General features: G+C 45.4%; 2 protein-coding genes and 1 long non-coding RNA gene across 12 annotated transcripts in view; 1 reads left to right on the forward strand and 2 right to left on the reverse strand.

Annotated features, from left to right (window-relative positions):
- The first annotated feature begins 64 nt into the window (after window positions 1–64).
- Window positions 65–21905, forward strand: Lrrc41 (leucine rich repeat containing 41). Of its 3 annotated transcripts, none has more exons than NM_153521.2 (10): window positions 65–403; window positions 4185–4271; window positions 5345–5415; window positions 13243–14365; window positions 17668–17928; window positions 19673–19837; window positions 19929–20027; window positions 20588–20710; window positions 20939–21014; window positions 21119–21905. In NM_153521.2, the coding sequence occupies exons 1-10, from the start codon at window positions 205–207 to the stop codon at window positions 21336–21338; spliced, it is 2424 nt and encodes an 807-aa protein (NP_705741.3). In that variant the 5' UTR covers window positions 65–204; the 3' UTR covers window positions 21339–21905. The 3 variants fall into 3 exon arrangements, with proteins under 3 accessions (NP_705741.3, XP_030109301.1, XP_030109302.1); XM_030253441.1 differs by lacking the exon at window positions 65–403 and adding an exon at window positions 469–1155 and having other exon boundaries at window positions 21119–21839; XM_030253442.1 differs by lacking the exon at window positions 65–403 and adding an exon at window positions 476–1109 and having other exon boundaries at window positions 21119–21839.
- Gm52704 lies at window positions 6558–13244 on the reverse strand. The gene is made up of 2 exons (XR_003955257.1): window positions 7714–13244; window positions 6558–7502 (listed from the first exon to the last, which is right to left on the reverse strand). It is a non-coding gene; the product is annotated as a predicted gene, 52704 (long non-coding RNA).
- Rad54l (RAD54 like (S. cerevisiae)) overlaps window positions 19057–22210 on the reverse strand; it is a 29440-nt gene continuing 26286 nt past the window's right edge. For 5 of the 8 annotated variants that reach the window (XM_006502878.4, XM_006502877.4, XM_030253365.1 and 2 more), the window contains one exon: window positions 19057–22167. In XM_006502878.4, the coding sequence (XP_006502941.1) occupies window positions 21957–22167 (211 nt within the window). In that variant the 3' untranslated portion in view covers window positions 19057–21956. The remainder of the gene's footprint in view (window positions 22168–22210) is intronic. The other 3 variants (NM_001122959.1, NM_001122958.1, NM_009015.3) reach the window with 1 other exon arrangement.

Genomic DNA, 22210 nt, shown 5'->3' on the forward strand with positions numbered 1-22210 from the left:
TCACTTCTTGCCCAAATGTGTTGATCTACAGTATTTTTCCAAGTAGTATTCCCTAAGATACTTGAGTCATCTGCTCCTCTGTTTGACGATCTTTTAATGTTGTTTCTGTTCTTCCCCATATCCCTTATGGAGCGGTCCTAAAAGCTGACCTCTTCAAGATGGCGGCCCGCGGGTGTCATTCTCGGGCTCGCGCACCTCCCCAAGATGGCGGCGCCCGAGGCCTGGCGCGCCCGGAGTTGCTGGTTCTGTGAGGTAGCGGCAGCAACGACCATGGAGGCCACGTCCCGGGAGGCGGCGCCAGCGAAGAGCTCGGCCTCGGGCCCCAGCGCTCCCCCCGCCCTGTTCGAGCTGTGCGGGCGGGCAGTGAGCGCCCATATGGGGGTTCTGGAGAGCGGGGTGTGGGGTAAGTCGCGGAGTGAGGGGCGACCTCCGGCAGCGAGCGGGGGCGGCCCGGCGGCCAGGGGGCGCGGGGGGCGAGGCCGAGAGGCCCGGGGCCAGGCCCAGCTGGGAGCCCCGGGAGTTCGATGGTGGAGTCGGAACAGAAATTCCGTGACTGACAGGGCGGGACGGAGTGAAGCCTGAGACCGAGGGAGCCGGTGAAGCCGAGCCGCGGCTCGCCTGGGGGGCGCGGGGGGCGAGGCCAGAAGGCCCGGTACGGGGCAGAGCTGCCAGGGCCCTAGCGACGGGGGCTGGAGTAGCAGGCCGGAGCCACAGGCTCGGAACTGACACTGGGCTGGACCGGACTGAACGGAGGATTCTCGGATCTCGAACCGACGGGGCAGGGATGGCCGGGCTGCCCCGGGGCAGGGACCGACTTTGGCAGGCCCGACCCGAGGCAAGGAGGCCAGGCCCGCAGCCACCTGCGCTGCCGGCCCGGGGCCTCCGCTGTCCGCCGGGCACACCACCGGTACCTGGACTCCGGGAGCCCCGCGGATGGGCGGGGTGGGACAGCCCAGTGGAGAGCGAGCGAGGGACCGGAGTCGCGGGGAGAAGCCGAAAAGGCTGGGAGCGCCGTGGCCTGTTTGACGGCCCGAGCGAGGGCTGAAGGGAGCGCACCGACGCCCCAGACCTCGCTGCTAAACTGAGCTGCGGGTCTGCCCGCCGAGCAGGTAGCGCCGGTGGCCTTCTGGATGGACCGGGGCGGTGGTGGAGAAGGTAGGAAAGTGAGTGGAGGGCTCCGGGAGACGCTCCGTAAGCACGGACAGGCTCGGGAGACCGGCCGGCGGGAAGGGCCGAAGAGGCCTCAGGCCGGGCAGGGGCCAGGGTATCCCGGACTGCGGAGCTAGAGTCGGGTGAGACGCGTCATGGGGAAGAGGCCTTGGGCCGAATAGGAGGGAGCCGAGGCCTTAGTTGTGAGAGCGGCCGGTACGGAGGGGCTGGACCCGGCTAGACAGTCCGCTCCGCTCCGGTGTGAGCCAAGGCCTTCTGCTCCCCGACCAGATGGCAAGGAGGCCCTGCTGGAGGAGGATACCGCAGGCCAGCGGCCTGGCAACTTAAGCGGGGAAAGGGTCCACGACGTGAAAAGTGAGAGTAGAGAGTTAAAGAGAAAGTTAGGGCCTTCAGGGGAGACAAGGGAGGGAGGCCATGGGCCTGACAGAATTGGTGCTAGTGGAGTAGGGTCAGGCTGAAGTTGGATGAGATCACAGGTCGGGCCAGACGGAAGGTGGAGGAGGAGAGGGTAACATCAGAGGAGGCTCCTGGCCTTGGAGTGTGCAGGGGATGTGCCACCGGGACTATCCAAGGTGGTGGTGACATCTTTGCCAGAAGGCAGGCCCTGGTCCGTTAAGAACTGAGAGTGAGGGTTTTGTTAAGCCCCAGGAGGTGGGTTTGCAGGATTGCTGCCCCAGAATAGGTTGTAAGGCCTTAGAGTGGCCAGCACTGCTGAGAAGGCCCAAGCGCCTTCCAGGAGGTGGGGGTGGGGGAGAAGAGATGGATAAGAAGTCCTCAGGCCCTGTGTGAGCAGAGGAGATTGTGGAGGCCCCGTGCCAAGCTGCGCAGAAAAAGGTCAGGCTGACCCTATGGTGAATGGAAGGAAAGGCCTCCCTGGGGTTGAACAGGGGCTCAGAGAAGTCCTGGAAATGTGGCAGCCTGTTATCAGCCTGGAGAGTCTTTAGATGCTGATCTTGGCTAGAAGAGGAGTTGGGTGTTAATGGAGGCCCTGACTTGCAAAGAGGAAGCATTTAAAAGGAAAAAAGTACGGCTGGAAGCAAGCAAGGAACCTGTCTTAAGAATAAAGGAACAGTAGACTTTGTAGTTTGAAGAGATGAGAATTCCTGTGAGAGGTGTGAGAGGGGATTGCTAAGCAGGAGGGAGCAGAGTCCAAAGGAAAAGGGGGAAGCTCTGAAGGCATGGCTTTTCTTTCTGTGTACTCATCACTACTTCATTGTTCCCAGTTGAGAAGAGACAGGAGAACCTGCAGTGGGCTAGATCCAGTAAATAGCCACCCAGTCAGTAAGAACTTGACTCTGTAAGAACTTTTAGAGGTGCCAAGAAAAAGGCCTGTCAAGCGCTGCTGTTTCAGAGGGAGGCCTCAGGGTGAGCTAGGGAGCAGTCAGGAAAGGCTTCTGCCATTAGTGGACTAGCACTGAAGAGAGGGGAGTAAGTGGAGGCAACCCAAGTGTGTAGTGAGAGACAGTGGGCCAGGGAGATGCTCAGCAGGTCAGGCCAGACACTGCCATCAGCCTGACAACCTCAAGGCCATTCCTGGGACCCAACTAGCAGAATTGGATCTGCAAGTGACTGTCCTCTGACCTCATTCCTGCTGTGTGCCACATCTCTCAGTGATCTCTCATGATGAGAAAAGTTCATCGATGGTAGATGACCTTAAATATCAGGGTGTGAGATTTGAACTTTATCTTGTATGGAGTAGAGAGCTTTTGAAAGGTTTTGATCAGAGTATGTCATCGGGGGGGGGGGAGAGAAGAGGAGAGAGAGAGAGAATATAAAGATAGATGTCAGAGAAACAGTGTGTCAGATGATAGACCTACATTACTATAATAGCACAGGGAATTAATGTTCTCATTCAACAGGTACAGTGAATATTAATGAGTACCTAATAGATAAAAAAAAAGTACACTAGATTCTTAGGCCTCATGATTCAGTTATTCTTCAAGTAAAGAGAAAGTACACTGAGGAAAAGCTGTGTGTGCTGACTCACACCTGTAATCCTAGTTCTCAGGAGGCTGAGACAGAAGGATTGCCTCAAGTTACAAGGACGCTAGGAGAAAGACCCTGACTTTAAAAAACAGAGGTACGGGAAAGAGAGTATTCCTTTTACACAGGACAGGACAGTTGGGTTCCTAGCACCCATATCAGATCAAAACTGCATAGAACTCCGGTTCCAGTGGCCCAACACCTTTCAGCCTCTGCAGGCACCCTCACTCACTTGCACGTACCTCTATATAGACACACATATACATGCAATTTTAAAATAAAATATTTTTTAAAATGTAGGTCAAAGAATGAAAGTTTTGGTATAACTACAAGATCGTAAGCTTAATAGAGTAGAGATGCATAGACAGAATGAACATAATAATAGCCAGTATTCATTGATCTTATGGGCAGGTATTGTGTTAAACAAATTACAAGCATGATCTTTAATGTCATGAGGTAGTCATTTCTAATCTATTCCCTCTTCATACAACTCCTAATACACACATTTTGTTTTATTGAATCAGGATTTCGCTTTATTATCCCTGGCTGTCCTGGTACTCATTATGTAGCTCCAGCTAGCTTGAACTTGCAGCAGTCCTCCTGCCTCAGCCTCCCAAATGCTGGAGTAAGATTTTCCCCAACTTCTCTCTCTCTCTCTCTCTCTCTCTCTCTCTCTCTCTCTCTCTCTCTCTCTCTCTCTGCCGGGGGAAGAATAAATAAAGGCAATCCATAATCAAGACTAGCTTTGAATTCCTGATATTCTTGGTTCCAGGGAAAAACTGGTTTTGTTTTTTAAAGTATAATGAATTAGAGAAGAGTTATCTTTAATTTTCATGAGTATTTACTACCTTCATAGGAAGGTAGTAGCTCAGAGTATACTCAGAGCCCAGCCCAGCCTAGGCAGAAGTTTGCTGACCTCAGTGAGCAAGCAGCTTAGTTTTCCTTTCCTCTGAATTTCCAGCTGCCTTAAGATAGATAATGTTTAGAACCCAAGAAGGGAAAAAGTAAACTTTGTGTTTTGGTTTTTGTAGCCCTCCCAGGCCCAATACTTCAAAGCATCTTACCTCTGCTCAATATATATTACTTGGAGAGGATTGAGGAAACTGCTCTCAAAAAAGGTAAGTGCCTTTCTTACTCTTTCTCAGTCAATGATTGACAACACCATGGTATTCTTCAGGTAACTGATAACCAATTAGGACTTTGTGATCTTCAAAAAAGTACCTTTAATCCCAGAATTTAGGAGGTAGAGGCCAGTTTATCTCCTTAAGTTTGAGGCCAGCCTGGTCTACGGATTCAGTTCTAGTCCAGCCAAGGCTACATAGTGAGACCCTGTCTCAAAGAACAAAAGATAGAAACACCTGCATAGTACTGGAGAGACAGCTTAGTGGGTTAAGAGCACTTGCTGTTCCTAGGAAAAACCTCGGTTTGGGTCCCATGTGGCAGTTGACAAGGACATAATTCTAGTTGCAGCAATCTAGCATCCTCTTCTGGCCTCTGTGGGCAGCAGACATGTAGTATAATATACTTGAAGACAAAACATACCACATGAAAAAAAGAAATACTTTTTTTTTTTTGGTTTTTCGAGACAGGGTTTCTCTGTGTAGCCCTGGCTGTCCTGGAACTCACTCTGTAGACCAGGCCGACCTCAAACTCAGAAATTCACCTGTCTCTGCCTCCCAAGTGCTGGGATTAAAGGCATACACCACCACCACCCAGCTTTTTTTTTTTTTTTAAGATTTATATATTTTATGTATATGAGTACACTGTAGCTGTCTTCAGACACACCAGAAGAGAGCATCCAATCCCATTACAGATGGTTGTGAGCCTCCATGTGGTTGCTGAGAATTGAACTCAGGACCTCTGGAAGAGCAGTCAGTGCTTTTAACTTGATTGGCCAAGCAGTTCTAGGTACTTAATCCAGAGAAATTCATTTACTCACTTGATTCTTTTTCAACAGCCCTATGAAATAGATATTAATTATAATTTATAGATGGGGAAACAAGTAGCTTTCCCATGATCATATAGCTTTAGAATAGTTTATTAATATTCAAATCTCAATCATCTGTCCTTAGAGTCAGTCTTGGCTACTCAGATAATTGTATTGCTCCTCTGAAGGCAGAGAACGTGAAAAGCTGATATACTTCATTCATGGTGGGCGGCAGGCAGCCAACTGTAATACCTCTTCCTACAGGTCTCTCTACTCAAGCCATCTGGCGCCGACTCTGGGATGAACTGATGAAGACAAGGCCTTCCAGTTTGGAGGTAAGTTGAGGTACCAAGAAGAACTCCAGCCTAACCTTGCATAGTAAAAGCAAGTAGTAGTACATACAAACAAACTGAGAACTTCTGAAGTATCCGGAGTGGAACTGGGAGCTGAGTTCAGGTGATTTGTCACACAGTTTTGGCTCATTTGGCTTTTAGCATTTACTTGTTCACCATTATTACAGGGTACACAAAACAGAAAAGGCTATGAACCCCATGGAATGCAGACCCATGATTCCTTGAGTTTTTGACAGAATTGATGCAAAAAACTAGCAAAGAATTAAAATAACAGGACAAACCAACTCATCTTTGCTAAGTTCAAAAATTCAGTTTGCAGCCAGGCGTGGTGGCGCACGCTTTTAATCCCAGCATTCAGGAGGCAGAGGCAGGTGGATTTCTGAGTTCAAGGCCAGCCTGGTCTACAAAGTGAATTCCAGGACAGGCAGGGCTACACAGAGAAACCCTGTCTCGAAAAACCAGAAAAAAAAATTCAGTTTGCAAGGCCTTGGTACATTCATCTAGCTTAAGAGAAGCCAAATAAAAAGGATTAAGTGGGGAAGGTCTGGAGAGACATATGGTTCAGCGGTCAACAGCGCTGGCTGCTTTTACTGATAACCTAGGTGCAGTTCCCAGCACCTTCATGGCACCTCACAACTGTCTGAGACAAACTCCACTTCCAAGAAATCCAATGCCCCTTTCTGGCCTCACTGAGCACCATGCCTACATGGTACATAGGTATACATGTAGGCAAAACAACCATACACATAAAATTAAAATAAAAAGGACTAAGGACTAGTCATCGTGGTTGAAGCTGCTCACTGTATACTGATCTGTGTGAACATAGGTGAGAGTATATATAGGACAAGGGAGAGGGGTAGTCCTGCCTGGTTTTGCAGTAGTCAGCCTATGTGTCCCTATAATAAGGAGAAGAAACATTGATCAGAACTTCAAGATTATCCTTAGCTACATACTGTTTCACGGCCAGCCTTCACTGCATAAAACTGAGACCCTGACTTCAAAAAGACTCCTGTGAAGTAAAAAACATTCAATGTCATAATAATATGTGGAAAAGTAGAATTTTACCTCGTTAGTAAACCTTTTTTTGGTTACAGAATGTCATTCAGATATCAAACAGACGCCTGAAATATCAAACACCTTAATGCTTTATTGGTTGGAACAAACTGTCACAATATTTATTATTCACTCATTCATTTATTTGTTGAGGCAGGATCTTAACTATATAGTACTGGACCAGGCTGGCTGGCTCTCCCAGGCTCACAGAGATCCTCCTGTTTCTGCTTCCCAGGTTATGGGATTAAAGGGGTTTTTTTTGTTGTTGTTTTTGTTTTTGTTTTTTGTTTTTGTTTTTTTTTTTTTTAGTTTTTTCGAGACAGGGTTTCTCTGTATAGCCCTGGCTGTCCACTGCCCAGCTCTGTTATAACTCTTTAGTGGTCAATCTAGTTATGTAAGTCAGGGGCCTTTGAAATATTCAGGTCTTAGCTGGGCGTAGTAGCACACACCTTTAATCCCAGCACTCGGGAGGCAGAGGCAGGCGGATTTCTGAGTTCGAGGCTAGCCTGGTCTACAGAGTGAGTGTCAGGACAGCCAGGGCTACACAGAGAAACCCTGTATCAAAAAAACGAAACAAAACAAAACAAAAAAAAAACCAGAAATATTCAGGTCTTTTGACTAGAAATCAGCAACAAGTATACTAAAATTGGAATAATACAGAGATTAGCATGGATGCTTCATAAACATAAAATCATGAAGTACTGTTTTTCTGTGACATAGGATCATACTATGTAGACCAGTCTGGTCTAAAGTCACAGAGGTCCACAGGCCTTTGTCTCCTGAGTGATGGTATTAAAGAGCTATTAGGTCCAACCTCACTCTGATGGTGTTTTGTTTATAATTCTCTCTTTCTGGAATTTATAGCATGTAAAAGTTGACATAATCGCTTAGATTTATTAATATTTATTAAGTTTAATGTCAAAAACGTTCGAAACAATTGAAGCATTCATGAGACTAAAGGTCTGGCTTAGTAGTAGAGCACTTTCCTAGCAGATGCCAGGTCCAGGGGTCCATTTCTAGAATAGGAAAATAATAGTCAATAGCAGAATTGTTGCAGCTTGTATTTCAAATACTAAAATCATCCTAAAAATATGTTGTTGGGTATGGTGGTACAAAGCTACATTTTTTTTCTTTATTTATTTATTTATTTATGTATTTATGTATTTATTTATTTTTTTTTTTCAAGACAGGGTTTCTCTGTGTAGCCCTGGCTGTCCTGGAACTCACTCTGTAGACCAGGCTGGCCTGGAACTCAGAAATCCACCTGCCTCTGCTTCCCAAGTGCTGGAATTAACGGTGTGCGCCACCTCTGCCAGGCACAAGGCTACATCTTGAAAGAATAAAATAAAAACATTTAAATACATGGTATAATGCTCAAATTTGTCTCAGTGCCATAAAAACCAGTATGTATATAACATTATACACACACTCCAGAGTTGGCCTATACCTGATTTTTAGTTCCAAATCATTTTTCTGTCTTTCTTTCCTCTTCCAGGGATACAGAATAGTCCAGACTTTGACATATTATTGTTCTACAACTTCTAACAAAACTAAGTTATCTGAACTCTTAGAGATAGGATTGTTTACCTTTATACTAAGAAAGTTGGGGAGCATGGTATGTGCCTAGGCTGACTGCAAGGGGTTCATGCTATGAGAACTATCACCCTATGAGATCATCCAAAATAAATATATGTCAACAGGACCAACCTATGGTAGTTCCATGTGTGTTTAATGTGTTTACAACAGAATCCGGTGTACTTTTCTTATTGACCAAAAATGTCATTGTGAAGGTGAAGTCACATGCAGAGTCAGAAAGCCAAATTCAAATGGAGGTTCTGAAGGGTGAAGAGATGCCTCAGTGCTTGAGAGTAGTGGCCACTCTTCCAAAAGAGCCATGTTTAGTTTCTAGCATGCACATCATGTATTACAGCTGTGTGCAAGTTTAGCCCCCAGGGTCCAATACCCTTTTCTTACTTCCTTAGGCACTGGACAAAGAGACATAAATGAAGGCAAAACCCCTGTACACATAAAAAAAAATTCACTCAGAGCCTTTTTTAAGTGGAGGTGGGGGGAATGGGGATGATACTGGAAGCATACCTGTAGTGCCTACACTTAAAGAGGTAGAGGTAGAAAGGATAAGAAATTCAATTCAATAACAACTACTGACCAGCTCTGGCAACAAAACCTCACACGCTTTCTCAACAATAGCAGATAGATGAAATTGGAAGAATAAAAATGGACAAAAATCTGTGAACATCTATTAATACTAACAAGAAGTATTTAGTCGTGTCCCCCCCATTTGTACACTTACTCTCATCACTATCAGTGTCTGAGCTGCGAGCTCATGGAGGACAGGCCAAAGTGGACAAATGCTATCTCATTAGCAGTGCATCATTCCCATTATCCCCATGCAAGAGGGTGCTTAATTCAGTTTGTACTCTAGTACTCTAGTCCACAAAATGAGTTTCTTGGGCTAGATTTCTCAGATATGTTTCAGCGCCAAGGATTTTTTGCACATATTTTAAAAGTAGCAATGGAATAAAATAACTTCTGTTAAGGATTCATGAGAAGCCATTGAGAAAACCACTATAACTATATAATAACCTTCACAATTACTGTTTTGGTATAGTTTTTATAGATGGTTAAATAGGTCTTCCTATAGTTAGTACACACTAGACCTAGCTTGAAGCAATCTGGCTCTGGAGTATTTGTTTCTGTTAATTGTGCCATGCTGCTCATGTAGTTACCATGTTTGAGGTATTACACTTTTATTAACAGATCTGAAAAAATCCAACTGTTTTACCTACATGTTCACTATCCCTTGCAGCAGAAACAACTGCAATAGCTTGGGTCACACTCTCATTCATATTTTTCATGGCCATATAACTTGCCTGTAAAATTGAAGGTTTATTAACGTTTGAAACAGGATCTCATTATGTATCTCTGGCTAGCCTGCAACTCAGAGATTTGCTCGTATGCCCAGGATTGAAGCCATCTACTTCCATGCTCAACTTTGTAAACGATTCCCAAGACTGTATGTTAAGCTATCTGCATGCCTATAATCCCAAGATGCTGAGGGAAGCTTGAGCTACATAGCAAGATCTTACTCTAAAAGACAAAAACCTGTATGTGGGCAACAAATATGTAGGGAAAGTGCTAGTGAGGCCCTGAAGGACTCAAGAACATCCTTTGCTACCACTTAAAACTAAGCAGAAACCGGGCGTGGTGGCGCACGCCTTTAATCCCAGCATTTGGGAGGCAGAGGCAGGCGGATTTCTGAGTTCGAGGCCAGCCTGATCTACAGAGTGAGTTCCAGGACAGCCAGGGCTACACAGAGAAACCCTGTCTCGAAAAAAAAAACAAACCAAACCAAAACAAACAAACAAAAAACTAAGCAGAATATGGAGAAAGGTTCAGTGTTAAAAATCTGTTGTCCAAGGGCATTTGTTGAACTCAAGTTCAATTCCTAGTACTCACATAGTGGCCCTTTCTGATTCTTCAAACTAGGCACGTTGTACAGTTATACATACAAGCAAACCACCAATACACATAAAATTTTAAAATTTGTTGTTTAACATGCACAAGGCTTTGGGTTCAATGCCCAACATTCAAAAGAGAGAGAAGAGAGGTTTAGTTGGTTTCCTGCTTCCCTGGTGTCCTCCAAGTAACAAGACATGTAGGTTGACTCAAGCATGAAAGGACTCCTAAATATTACCAAAGCAGGCAGATCTAGCACAGAAGGCCAGACTTTTGCCTGAGGATGCTAAGGGCCTAACACCTGATTTGAAATGAGGGTGTGGCTCTGGTAAGAAAGACTGACAAGGGTAAATTAAAGGTCAGAGAGAAGTGTTTTGTGGTAGTATCCCTCCTGATTGATAATCAGCTGCTGTGCTAGTTAACACTTCATCTTATCCATTTAACAATCTTTATCATAAAGTAGGTGATAGTATCTATATCTTAGAGAAGAAAAGAGGTCTAGTATATGAATGAGAATTGGAGCCTGTACTGAAGCCAGCAGGCTCTATCTACTACAAGGTAGGGACTAGATGCATTATATTAGCAATTGTAAGACTGAGTTGGATGTGGTGGCGCATAGCTACTGTTTCTTACTTGGAAAACAGGCAGTAGAATTAATGTAAGGTGATAAGGCTGTATCTACAGAACAAAAACCTTCCAGTGCTTGTAAGAGTAAAGTCACTTGTTTGACATGCCTGGCACCCTGAGTTTGAGCTCTAGAACCTACATAAATATAAAACTGACTCCACTAACGTTGTCCTCTGACCTACACACACACACACACACACACACACACACACACACACACACACACTGCAGCACATGAACTTCCCTAGCCCACAACCATAAAACTTAATCTGAATTAAAAAAAAAAAAACTCTGGGGCTTGGTATCTTTCAGAGTTAGGTAGCCCTTCTTAATCTCTGGTGGACATTAGAATCATTTGGGGGGAACAGTTTTAAAAAGAAAGATGTTTAGCTAGACATGGTAGCACACAACTTTAGTTCTAGCAGAAGCAGACAGATCTCTGAAATCGAGGCTAACCTGGTCTAAAGAGTGAGTTCTGGGACAGCCGGGACTGTTACAAAGAGAAACCCTGTTACAAAGAGAAAACCAAAAAATAAAGATGTATGAACCTTGCTTCAGATGGTACATGTAGAATCACCAAGTCTGGAAAGCTGATGTGCATTTGGGATGGTAGTAGAAGAAAACAACTGCTCAGGAAATTTGGGTGTGCATAAAATATTGAAAATCTGGGCAGCAGTGGTACACACCTTGGATCCCAGGAACAGATGGATCTCTGAATTCAAGGTCAGCCTGGTCCACAAGGCTAATTGTAGGAGCCAAGGCTGTACAGAGAAACTCTGTCTCTAGAAGAGACAGAAAAAAAGAAAAAAGTGTGTCCTTCAGACCTTGTTTTTCTGAGGCAAGGTAAATGTTGGGTGGGCATGACACCTGCCTATAATCCCAACACAGAATCAGGGCTCCCAAATTAAGGTGGCGAAAGTAGTCAAATGAACTCTGACCCTACCTTAAAAAGTGAAGTAAGCAAAGTATCAAACGCACCCAGTATTGACTTTGGCAGCCACGGGGCACACATATATGAACACATAACTTGCACACAAAGGTTGCCCCTTGGAACCAGATTTCTTGGGTCTAAGTCTTGATTGATAGCTTACCTGTGATAATATCTGTGCTCTCTCCAGGCTTAGGTTCTGTTTCAGCTGGGGAAAGTCCGTGGTACAGTAAGGATGGCATGTGCAGATCCCTAGGTTTCAGTCCCAGCACTTGTTTGTTTGTTTTCGAGACAGGGTTTCTCTGTAGACCAGGCTGGCCTGGAACTCAGAGATCTGCCTGCCTCTGCCTCCCAAGTGCCAAGATTAAAGGCGTGTGCCACCACACCTCGTTCACTCCCAGCACTTAAGATTTTTATTTCAATTGGGTACTGGCTTTGGTTCCAGCATTGCCTCCTAAAAAGAGCTCACAGCTACCTGCATCTCCAGCCACAGGGATTCCAACACCCTCTTTGGACCTGTCCAGACACTCATAATGACCTGTATATAAATACTAGATGGAAGTGTCCTATAGCAAGGTTTACTTAATATGCATACAACAGACAAAGAAAACTGTTAGGCTTAGGGGATAGCTTAATCAGTAAAGTGTCTGATCCCCTGAGCTCCCCTAAAAGTGTGTGCACACTAGGTAAGTGTGATGGATGACCTGCTTGGATTCCCAGAGCCCATATAAAGGCCAAACAACATAACTGTTTGTAATCCCAGTACACCCCACACCCCACTGAGAAATGGAAGATTTCCCAGAAACTCAGGACAGCTACCCTCAAATAATCAGTCCTTTGTCATCAATGTACATGAACACAAAAGCTAGGCATAGTGGTGCTCTTAAAAAGTTTGACTGTTTTACTTGCATTTATTTATTAAATGTACATGAGCCTTGTTTCCACAGGGACCTTGGATGCCCTAAAACAGCAGTTACAGATGCTGCAAGCCACCATGTAGGTGCTGGGAACTGAATCTGGGTCCTCTGCAGGGGCAGCTAAATGCTCCCAGCTGCTTAGACATCCCAATGCTTTTTTTTTTTTTTTTAAAGCAGTGTTTCTCTACAGTCCTGAAACTATGTAGATCAGGCTTTCTGACTCAACAACTGCTAGGATTAAAGCACCACTTCCAGCTCCTTTGATGGGTTTTTGTTGGTGATGGTTTTTATTTTCCCAAGGCAATGTTTTTCTATGTGGCCCTGGCTGTCCGGGAATTTGCTCTGTGGACCAGGCTGCCTAACATTCAGACCTGCCTTCTGCTTCCCAAGCGGTGCACACTTTTAATCCCAGTGGTGGAGAGGAACAGATCCCTTCAGCTTCTGGCCTGGTAGCCTAGCATATTTGCCAAGTCTCAATCCAGTAAGAACCTCTTACCAAAAAAGGTGGACAGCACCTAAGGAGCTATGCTGGACGACACAGGTGACACAAGGTATCACTTGTCAGACAAGGGACACTACTGTAGTTACCCTACAGAAAGCACTAATATGGTATGTTCCTTCCTGTTTATATCCCTTGCTTATCTGTAAAATGGGGCCACCAGTAATGCATACCTCAAAGGTGTGAACACTAAATAAATTTGCAGATTTAAACTAAAGCCTATCTCAGTGAGTACTCAGAAATGTTTGCTACAGGAAAGAAACTTAGAGGGCATTTGACAAATTTCTGGTGTTTTCTTTGCTCTTTAGAGTGTGACTTGCTGGCGAGCCAAGTTTATGGAGGCCTTTTTTTCCCATGTTCTACGTGGAACCATTGATGTGTCTTCTGATAAACGTCTTTGTGATCAGCGCTTCTCACCTCTCCTGCACAGCTCCCGTCATGTCCGACAGCTAACCATCTGCAACATGCTGCAGGGAGCAACTGAGCTAGTGGCAGAGCCCAACCGTAGGGTTCTAGAGACCCTGGCCAGTTCTCTGCATACCCTCAAGTTCCGCCACCTGCTGTTCTCTGATGTGGCTGCTCAGCAGTCACTTCGACAGCTGCTGCATCAGCTCATCCACCATGGGGCTGTTAGCCAAGTGTCGCTGTACTCCTGGCCTGTGCCCGAGTCAGCCCTTTTCATCCTTATTCTTACCATGAGTGCTGGCTTTTGGCAACCAGGCCCAGGTAGCTTGCCTTGCCGCCTCTGTGGTGAAGCCTCCCGAGGCCGGGCCCCATCTAGAGATGAAGGGTCCTTATTGCTAGGCTCTCGCAGGCCTCGGCGTGATGCAGCAGAGCGATGTGCTGCTGCACTAATGGCCACCCGGCGGAAGAGTGAAGTCAAGCAGATGCCCAGGGCTGTACCTCCCACTCGTGTAACACGCCGCAGCACACAAGAGAGCCTGGCAATAGGTGGAACAGACTCTAAGTTGTACCTCCCAGCCACCTCTTATGAGGCTTCTGGCACAAAACAGCCATCTGCTCCAGCTGCAGCCTCTGCCTCCTCTTCCACATCATCCAAACGGGCTCCAGCTAGCTCAGCCTCACAGCCTAAGCCCTTAAAGCGTTTCAAACGAGCTGCAGGGAAGAAAGGGCCCCGCACCCGTCAGGGGTCTGGTGCAGAGTCTGAAGACCTGTATGACTTTGTTTTTATTGTGGCTGGTGAGAAGGAGGATGGTGAAGAGATGGAGATTGGGGAAGTAGCTTGTGGAGCTCTGGATGGGTCAGATCCCAGCTGTTTGGGGCTCCCAGCACTAGAGGCATCCCAGCGATTCCGCAGCATTTCCACCTTGGAGCTATTCACAGTTCCTCTCTCCACGGAGGCAGCTCTGACACTGTGCCATCTTCTGAGTTCCTGGGTATCACTGGAGAGCCTTACACTTTCCTACAATGGTGAGCACCTGAAGGAACAGGGCTGGGCTTGCATCTCTCAAAAGCACTGTGCCTAATCAAGAGTGGAGAGTATGATTAAGGAGGTGGAAATGTGGTTATTTGTGTCTCGTGGAGGCAAAAGAGAAATACAAAAGACACACAGTGTTAGGAAAGGAAAATGAGGTCTGTAGTCTGGATTTACTATTGGAGGAAAGGCCAAGGGGCTGAGAAGTCAGATAGATATAGAGGGCAATCCAGACACAGACAGGGCTCTGAATTTGTATCGCATCAGTCAAATTAAAGCAACTGACCAGGGATTTTTTTAAAGGAAGGAAAGAAGGAAAAAGATTATAAAACAGATCAACAACCTATAAGACAGTCTTCTGTCCTTATCCACTTAATCAAACAAAATTTACAATCTGACTAAAACTACCTAAATTGCTAAGTATTATTATAGAAACCACATGATGTGCCATTCATGGCCATTAACCTCCTAATATCCTGCATTGTATCTGTAACAGCAATTCCCAGTCCATCCTGCCAGCTCCAAACTCTTTTACTTAATAGATGACCTTACAAAGAAAATATAAGTCATACATAAATTCCTTCAACTAGCCTACTTCTGAGTTCCTCCTTTCCTTCGTGACCACAATAAAAGAGACCTTAAGCTCATATTGTAGATCTCTATTTCCTCCTCCTCTGGAGAGGCATGTTTTTCAAATGCTCTAGCAGTTTTCATACGCTTGGGCTATATCTAAAATTAAATATTCTCAAAATACTAGCTAACCTAAGTTTTAATACTGACCTTATAAAGTGGCTTGCCCCAATAACCCTGCTTAGCAAACGGTAGAGCCAGTATCCAAGCCTTCAAAATCCATTGTTAAATCACTATATTCCCTTCTTTCTACTGCTTCTCCACCACCAGAACATTAAATCCTGGTCTCTACCAGCACTCTGTTTCTTTCCCTCCCCTCTTCAGGATGTAGTTATCTCTGCTCTCTGCACTCAGACGTCACTTACATCTTCACCAGCACACAGACCTTGCTGCTCGGTTTCCCATGCTCTTTTCCCACTTCACCTTCATTTACTATTTCTTCCTGGGGCCAATGTAGTGGTACATGTTTATTATAAACTGGGGAGGCTGAGGTAGACATATCTCTCTGAATTCAAGGCTAAGTGAGTTCAATGACAGCCAAGGCTACAAAGATAAACCCCCTAAAAGAACAAACAACAACAAACTCCTATTATTTCCCTGAGATATTTCCATTATCTCAATGGTTCTCTTCCTAATTTTCAGTATCTCAGAATCCTTCCGCTTTATCTCCTTTTCTAGACAATTGTCCATTCCTGTAGCTTCAATGGGTACTGATACTAATATCCCCTTGACCCAGCTGAAGACATTAGCCCTATCTTTTTTCCTGAACATCGAGATCCAATTATTCAGCGTACTATTAGGTATTACCTTCCAACTCATTTCCAACCTGAATACACTATGACTGTGCTAAGCCTTCTGCTTACAAAGACATCACAACTGACTCAGTTGCTCAAAGAAACACAGATTCTGTCTCTTCCAAAATATTTAGTCACTAAGCCCTACTTTGACATTTTCCAAATCCAGTTATATCTGTATCCCTTAGTTTAGGTTACTATTACTCCTCACCTGACTTAATCTCAGCAGTCCTTCCTCCATACAATCCATTGTTTGTACTGCACAAGTATTCCTTTAAATGCATAGCTTGACCCATTTGTTCATTCACAGTCCAGTCCTTCATAGGCCAAGCATGGTAGTATTTGGAAGATAATGGAGTTAAGGCTATCATAGGCAACATATTTAGTTTGAAAAAACATGAGATGCACATTGTCTTCCTACATAATATAGGCACTGTTAAACTCAAAATCCTTCTGCCTCCACCTTCCACATGGCATTACAGGCACGCACCACCACCATACCTCCAGATCTTATCAGATTGTTTTCCTCGTGGCACTCCTGCTTGCCCCTCACGCTTTACATACCCTGTATTCCAGCTTAGACCCTGTTGCTCACACTTCAGGCCTCTAAAATGTCAAGTTTTTTTCCTGCCAACACTTTCTTCTCCCTTGTAGTTATCTCCTTTCTAGTATTTAAAGCTGAATTGGGATGTCTTACTGAGAAACCCCGCTGTTCAGTATGCATCCTTTACACATCCATTGTACTCCTGCTTCCTCGGTTCCTAGATTGTCTTATCAGGCTATGTGGACAAGAACACTATGTGCTCCTTGTATCTAGGAGAGGGAAAAAGTGTTGGTTAAAGTTTACCTCAATGAATACATCAATAGCAGCATACAATACAAAGAGGTTTTCAGGGTTACTTAAGATTATTATTACGCATGCTACCATACCTTTGAAAATTCTTTGTATTCATTCTGTGGAAAATGCTTTGGTTCTGTTTGTTTGTTTTCTGTTATATCAAACCCAACAACGCATGCATAGTAGGCATGTACTCTACCACTGACCTAATGTATATCCAGTCTATAATTTTCTGCCATTCCCACCTATAGTTCCCTGGGTTAGAACACCATTACTTCTGTTTACAAGTACACACCATGACCTATGAGATCAACTTTTTACAGCTTAGCTTTCAAGACTTTCCACAGTGTTGGACCCAGTACCTGACTGTAGAGCTATGTCCAGACACCCAGTCTACTGTCCCACACATAACTTGCTTACTCCTGGATAGGACCTGATTATCCAAAATTTTCTCACCCTTCAAGGCCATGAATCTTTAGCAAGCTACGTAGACTCTATATATCTAGATACCTGTGCAGCTCTCTGGGTCTACTACTACTGCCTCAACCATATCCCGTGTTTTTGGGATTCTCCTGATGTCTCTTAGAGTCTCTTAGCAGAAAGCAATTTGCTAGTTAACTGAGAAAAAGGTAAGAATGGATGAATAATTACGAATTTCTTAAAAATATGACCTATAGCCAGGCATGGTGGTGCATATAGCCCTGGAGAAGCAAGGGGAGGAAGTGTTAAGGTCTGAAGCGTTGTCTTAAAAGTAAAAACATGGGCCGGGCAGTGGTGGCGCACGTCTTTAATCCCAGCACTTGGGAGGCAGAGGCAGGCGGATTTCTGAGTTCCAGGACAGCCTGGTCTACAGAGTGAGTTCCGGGACAGTCAGGGCTGCTCAGAGAAACCCTGTCTCAAAAAAAAAAAAAGTAAAAACATGGAATCTTATTAAAAGCTCAAGACTTGGTAGTAACCAATAGAAATATTTATGGAGTTTGCACTGAATATTCTGCTTAAATTTCCCACATCTGTAACCTAATCTCTTTGGCCATAGGTCTGGGCTCTAATATCTTCCGCCTCCTGGACAGCCTACGGGCCCTGTCAGGCCAGGCTGGATGTCGCCTCCGTGCCCTGCATCTCAGTGACCTTTTCTCACCACTGCCCATCCTGGAATTGACCCGTGCCATTGTGCGAGCCTTGCCCCTGTTGCGGGTCCTGTCTATTCGTGTTGACCACCCAAGCCAGAGGGACAACCCTGCTGTACCAGAGAATGCTGGGCCCCCTGGACACATAGTTGGGGATGAAGAAATACCAGGTAAAGTAGTGTGTATGCACATACACATACCTCTAATTATATGTACAGTGGCATTTGGGTGGGTAGATGAAGGGAACATCATCTGCGGATCCATTTCCTCTCAACCCTGCTGACAATTTTGTTTCCCCTTTTATAAGATGCCATTCTTTAAAATAACCTTAAATTAAAAAGATCCTGAGACTGCTGTGAGCATGACCAGGACAGCTGTCTCCAGAAAGGGGATGTAAACTGATAATTCTTCATCTAGATTCAGCGGTCCTTCATTACGTTTCTATTTCCTTTTATGTCTCCTCTTGTAGTACTGTGCATTTGCTATCTGTCTGCATGTGTGTGCGTGTGTCTGTATGTATGAGGAGGCTACAAGTTGACACTAGGTGTCTTTCTCTAGTCCTATTCTTAAATCCTACTGTAGAAATCAGGGAACAACTTTTGGGTTTCAGGTCTGTGCAGAGACTAAACCTAGATTTGTACAGCAAGCACTTTTACCTCCTGAATAAAAAGTTTTTGTTTCTAATTCTGGGAATTGAACTTGGGACTTCACACATGCTAGGCAAACATCCTACCTTTGAGCTATATTTCTAGCCCTCTATCTTTTCTTTTTTAAACATTTATTTATTTCATGTATGTGGGTACACTGTTGCTGTCTTCAGACAATCCAGAAGAGGGTATTGGATCCCATTACAGATGGTTGTGAGCCACCAATGCTGGGAATTGAAGAGCAGTCAGTGCTCTTAACCACTGAGCCATCTCTCCAGCCTTTTTTTTTCCCCTTCAAGACAGGGTTTCTCTGTGTAGCCCTGGCTGTCCTGGAACTCACTCTGTAGACCAGGCTGACCTCGAACTCAAAAATCCACCTGCCTCTGCCTCCCAAGTGCTAGGATTAAAGGCGTGTGTCACCACTGCCCGGGCTCCAGCCCTCTCTAATGTTTTTGAAAATGTGTCTCTTTCTGAACCTGGGAACTCACCATGTTGGCTAGACTGGCTCACCAGTGAATCCAAGACCTGCCTTACTCTACCTTTCCAGTGCTGGGATTTCAGGTATAGGCCACGACAGGCCTACCATTTAGATAAGTTCTAGGAATCCGAACTCAGGGCGTCACATTTACACAGCAAACAACCCCTGAGGAGTCCACCCAAGCCCTGCATATTCTTTATTTGCTTTGTCTTATCTCTGAATGCAAAGACAAGATTTTATGTTTAGTGGTCCATTTCTAGGATTTACATATAATGTTTGACACATAGCAGGAGCAGGATAAGATAATAAACCATTTTCCTAGTGAACCTACTACATGTAGAAGTAGAGGCCAGTAAGATAACTTAGCAAGAAAAGGCACTTATCACCAGACCTGAAGTACCCTCAGAATGCACATTGTAGAACTGACTCTTGCAAGTTGTTCTCTGAACCCCACATGGTCACTGTGGTACACACATGCCCACACATCACATGCCCATACAACACATGCCCACACATCACATGCCCACACATCACATGCCCATACAACACATGCCCACACATCAAATACATGGTTTGTTTTTTATTTTTTTGGAGACAGGGTTTCTCTGTGTAACCCTGGCTTTCTTGGAATTTACTTTGTAGACCAGGCCAGCCTTGAACTCAAACAGATCACCTGCCTCTGCCTCCTGAGTTCTGGAACTAAAGGGTGTGTGTTCCCACACCTAAAACATATGTATTTTTAAGTGAAGTAGAGAAAACTAAGTGGAATGTCCTCTTCCTCTCATACAGAAAACTGCCTCGAGCAGTTGGAAATGGGATTTCCACGAGGAGCCCAGCCAGCCCCACTGCTCTGCTCTGTCCTCAAGGCCTCAGGTTCTCTACAGCAGCTGTCACTGGACAGTGCCACCTTTGCCTCGCCTCAAGATTTTGGGCTTGTGTTGCAAACACTCAAAGGTAGGAATGGTGAAAGTGGGTAGGTAGGGACCTAACATTGTTCCCTGGGAAAATTAAGCCCCACCACCCATGGTGTGTGTCTCCTATCCAGAACACAACCTATCCCTGAAGAGGCTGAGCTTCCATGATATGAATCTTGCAGACTGTCAGAGTGAAGTGCTTTTTTTGCTAAAGAATCTGACCCTTCAAGGTAAGTTCCTAACCCAGAGCCTGCGCATTCCTGTGTCCTTACTGTAGCTTTGTCATGATCTCAGTCTGCAAACCACTGTTTTCCCAGGTCTCTATCTTCCTTGACTATAAAGGATATGGAACCTACATGACCTTCCTTCTAATATCCCAAGTTTTAGTACATCACCCAGTTTTGTTTTGTTTTAAGGGGCTGTCAGAAATGGTGGTAGCACCTTGGTGGTTTCAATTTAAAAAAAAAAAAAGATAGTGGGGAGAAATAAACATGCTACTGTGTGTGGGTGTGACTAGTCAGACACTCACTGTGACTAGTCTCCCCCCCTGCAAAAGCATCAGTGACTATATATAGAGAGCGGGAAGTGGATAAAAAATTTATCCTCAGAGATGTTCCTCAAACAGGCTCAATGTCCTATTTGAATTGAGTTCCAATATTGCTCGGATCTATATAGATTATCCTTTTCAGATCTGTATAAATGTTCACAGTACCTTGCTAGGCCAACCTAGGACAGGAGGACAGCACCACCCCTGCTTCAGTCATCTGAATATTCTACTTTCTCTTGACAGAGATTACCTTCTCCTTCTGCCGTCTGTTTGAGAAGCGCCCAGTCCAATTTCTTCCTGAGATGGTTGCTGCTATGAAGGGCAACTCTACACTGAAGGGCCTTCGACTACCAGGGAACCGCCTGGGTAGGGACCATACCCTGGAGAGGAGGAAGGGAGAAGGGAGGGAAAGAAGGAACTAGGAACTAGAAACTTTTGGGGTAAAGGTACTGACCAGGTTGTAATATAGGTATTTGAGTACTGGGTATTCAGAACTGCTAGGACTAGGGTTCTCCCAGGTTGGAGCTGGGATAGGATACCCTTGTTTCCTTGTTTGTGAGTAGAGTTAATGAGTGTTCCTCTCTCCCTCGCCAGGGAACGCTGGCCTATTAGCCCTAGCAGATGTTTTCTCAGAGGATTCTTCCTCTTCTCTCTGTCAGCTGGACATCAGGTATGCTAGGGGTTAGGAGACAAGGGATGGGGGAAGAAAAGGATATCAATGTAGACAAAAGCCTAGTTGCTTCCTGGATATCTAATTCATGGCATCCCTACCAGTTCCAACTGCATCAAGCCAGATGGGCTTTTGGAGTTTGCCAAACGACTGGAGCGCTGGGGCCGAGGAGCCTTTGGTCACCTACGCCTCTTCCAGAACTGGCTGGACCAGGATGCAGTCACAGCAAGAGAAGCAATCCGGCGACTCCGGGCTACCTGCCACGTGGTTAGCGACTCATGGGACTCAACCCAGGCCTTTGCAGATTATGTCAGCACCATGTGATGGGGCCCATACCTCACAGGCCCATCCTCAGTACCATCAGCTTGCAGGGACTGAGCCGTGGGCTGCCCAGAATCCCCAACCACTGATTCTGTCATCCTCTTTCTGCCACTTTGTCTATTTCTGTTTCCTTTTCATCTTCCCTTGCACTGAGGTCCTGGAGGCCTTGATGAGGCCCAGCAAAGGCATTCCCACCGCTGAGTTCAGAGGCTTTGGGCCACTTACTCAGTACTCTGGGAACCCCAGGCCAGGAGGTTACGGGTCTCTATCGTCACTGAGGAAAACACCCCCTACCCCTGCTCTGGGGTTTCCTGCTTCATTCCTCAAGCAGGCACCCAGGCTTTAGAGAAGTATAGGAATGCCTAACACCAGGCCTCTTCCCTCCTGGGCTTACCAATGTGTTCCCAGGCCTCAGTCCCTTTCATGCCTTTATTCCTTTCTTTTTCTTTTTTTTTTTTAAACCAAAAAAGTTTTTCTTATAAAATAAATTTTGGGCAAACATCATGCAGCCCTTCTTGATGATTTTCTCCCAGAGAATAAAACTGAGCAGAGCCTCATGAGGCAGAGAACCCCCTTTCCCTGTATCCTTTCCCAAACAACTACATCCAGACCAGCTGATTATCAGTGAAGACCGCGCTGCTCCTCATGAGAACGCTGGTGGAAGACGAAGGTGATGGCTGTAGATGAAGCATCCCAGGCAGCCTGGAGTACCTCATCCTGGAGCCCTCGTTTATCTGTGCTGTGGTTCCACTGAGCCAGGTCTGAAGTGCAGTCAGAACCATCAGGGGGTGGCCAGACCTGACGGTTGTTTACACAACGGCGGCAATGCAATCTGGGGTCAGAGGACAGAGTTGTGGTCACTACGGATTTCTGTG

Source organism: Mus musculus, chromosome 4 (genome assembly GCF_000001635.26).
Source record: "Mus musculus strain C57BL/6J chromosome 4, GRCm38.p6 C57BL/6J".
NCBI lineage: Eukaryota > Metazoa > Chordata > Mammalia > Rodentia > Muridae > Mus > Mus musculus.

What these genes read in the sequence shown, in the direction of transcription:
- Lrrc41 (NM_153521.2), top strand. Translation starts at nt 205, where the DNA reads ATGGCGGCGCCCGAGGCCTGGCGCGCCCGGAGTTGCTGGTTCTGTGAG. An exon ending in CAAGGCCTTCCAGTTTGGAG is followed by an intron (nt 5,416 to 13,242) that starts GTAAGTTGAGGT and finishes TTTGCTCTTTAG; the next exon opens with AGTGTGACTTGCTGGCGAGC. An exon ending in ACTACCAGGGAACCGCCTGG is followed by an intron (nt 20,711 to 20,938) that starts GTAGGGACCATA and finishes CTCCCTCGCCAG; the next exon opens with GGAACGCTGGCCTATTAGCC.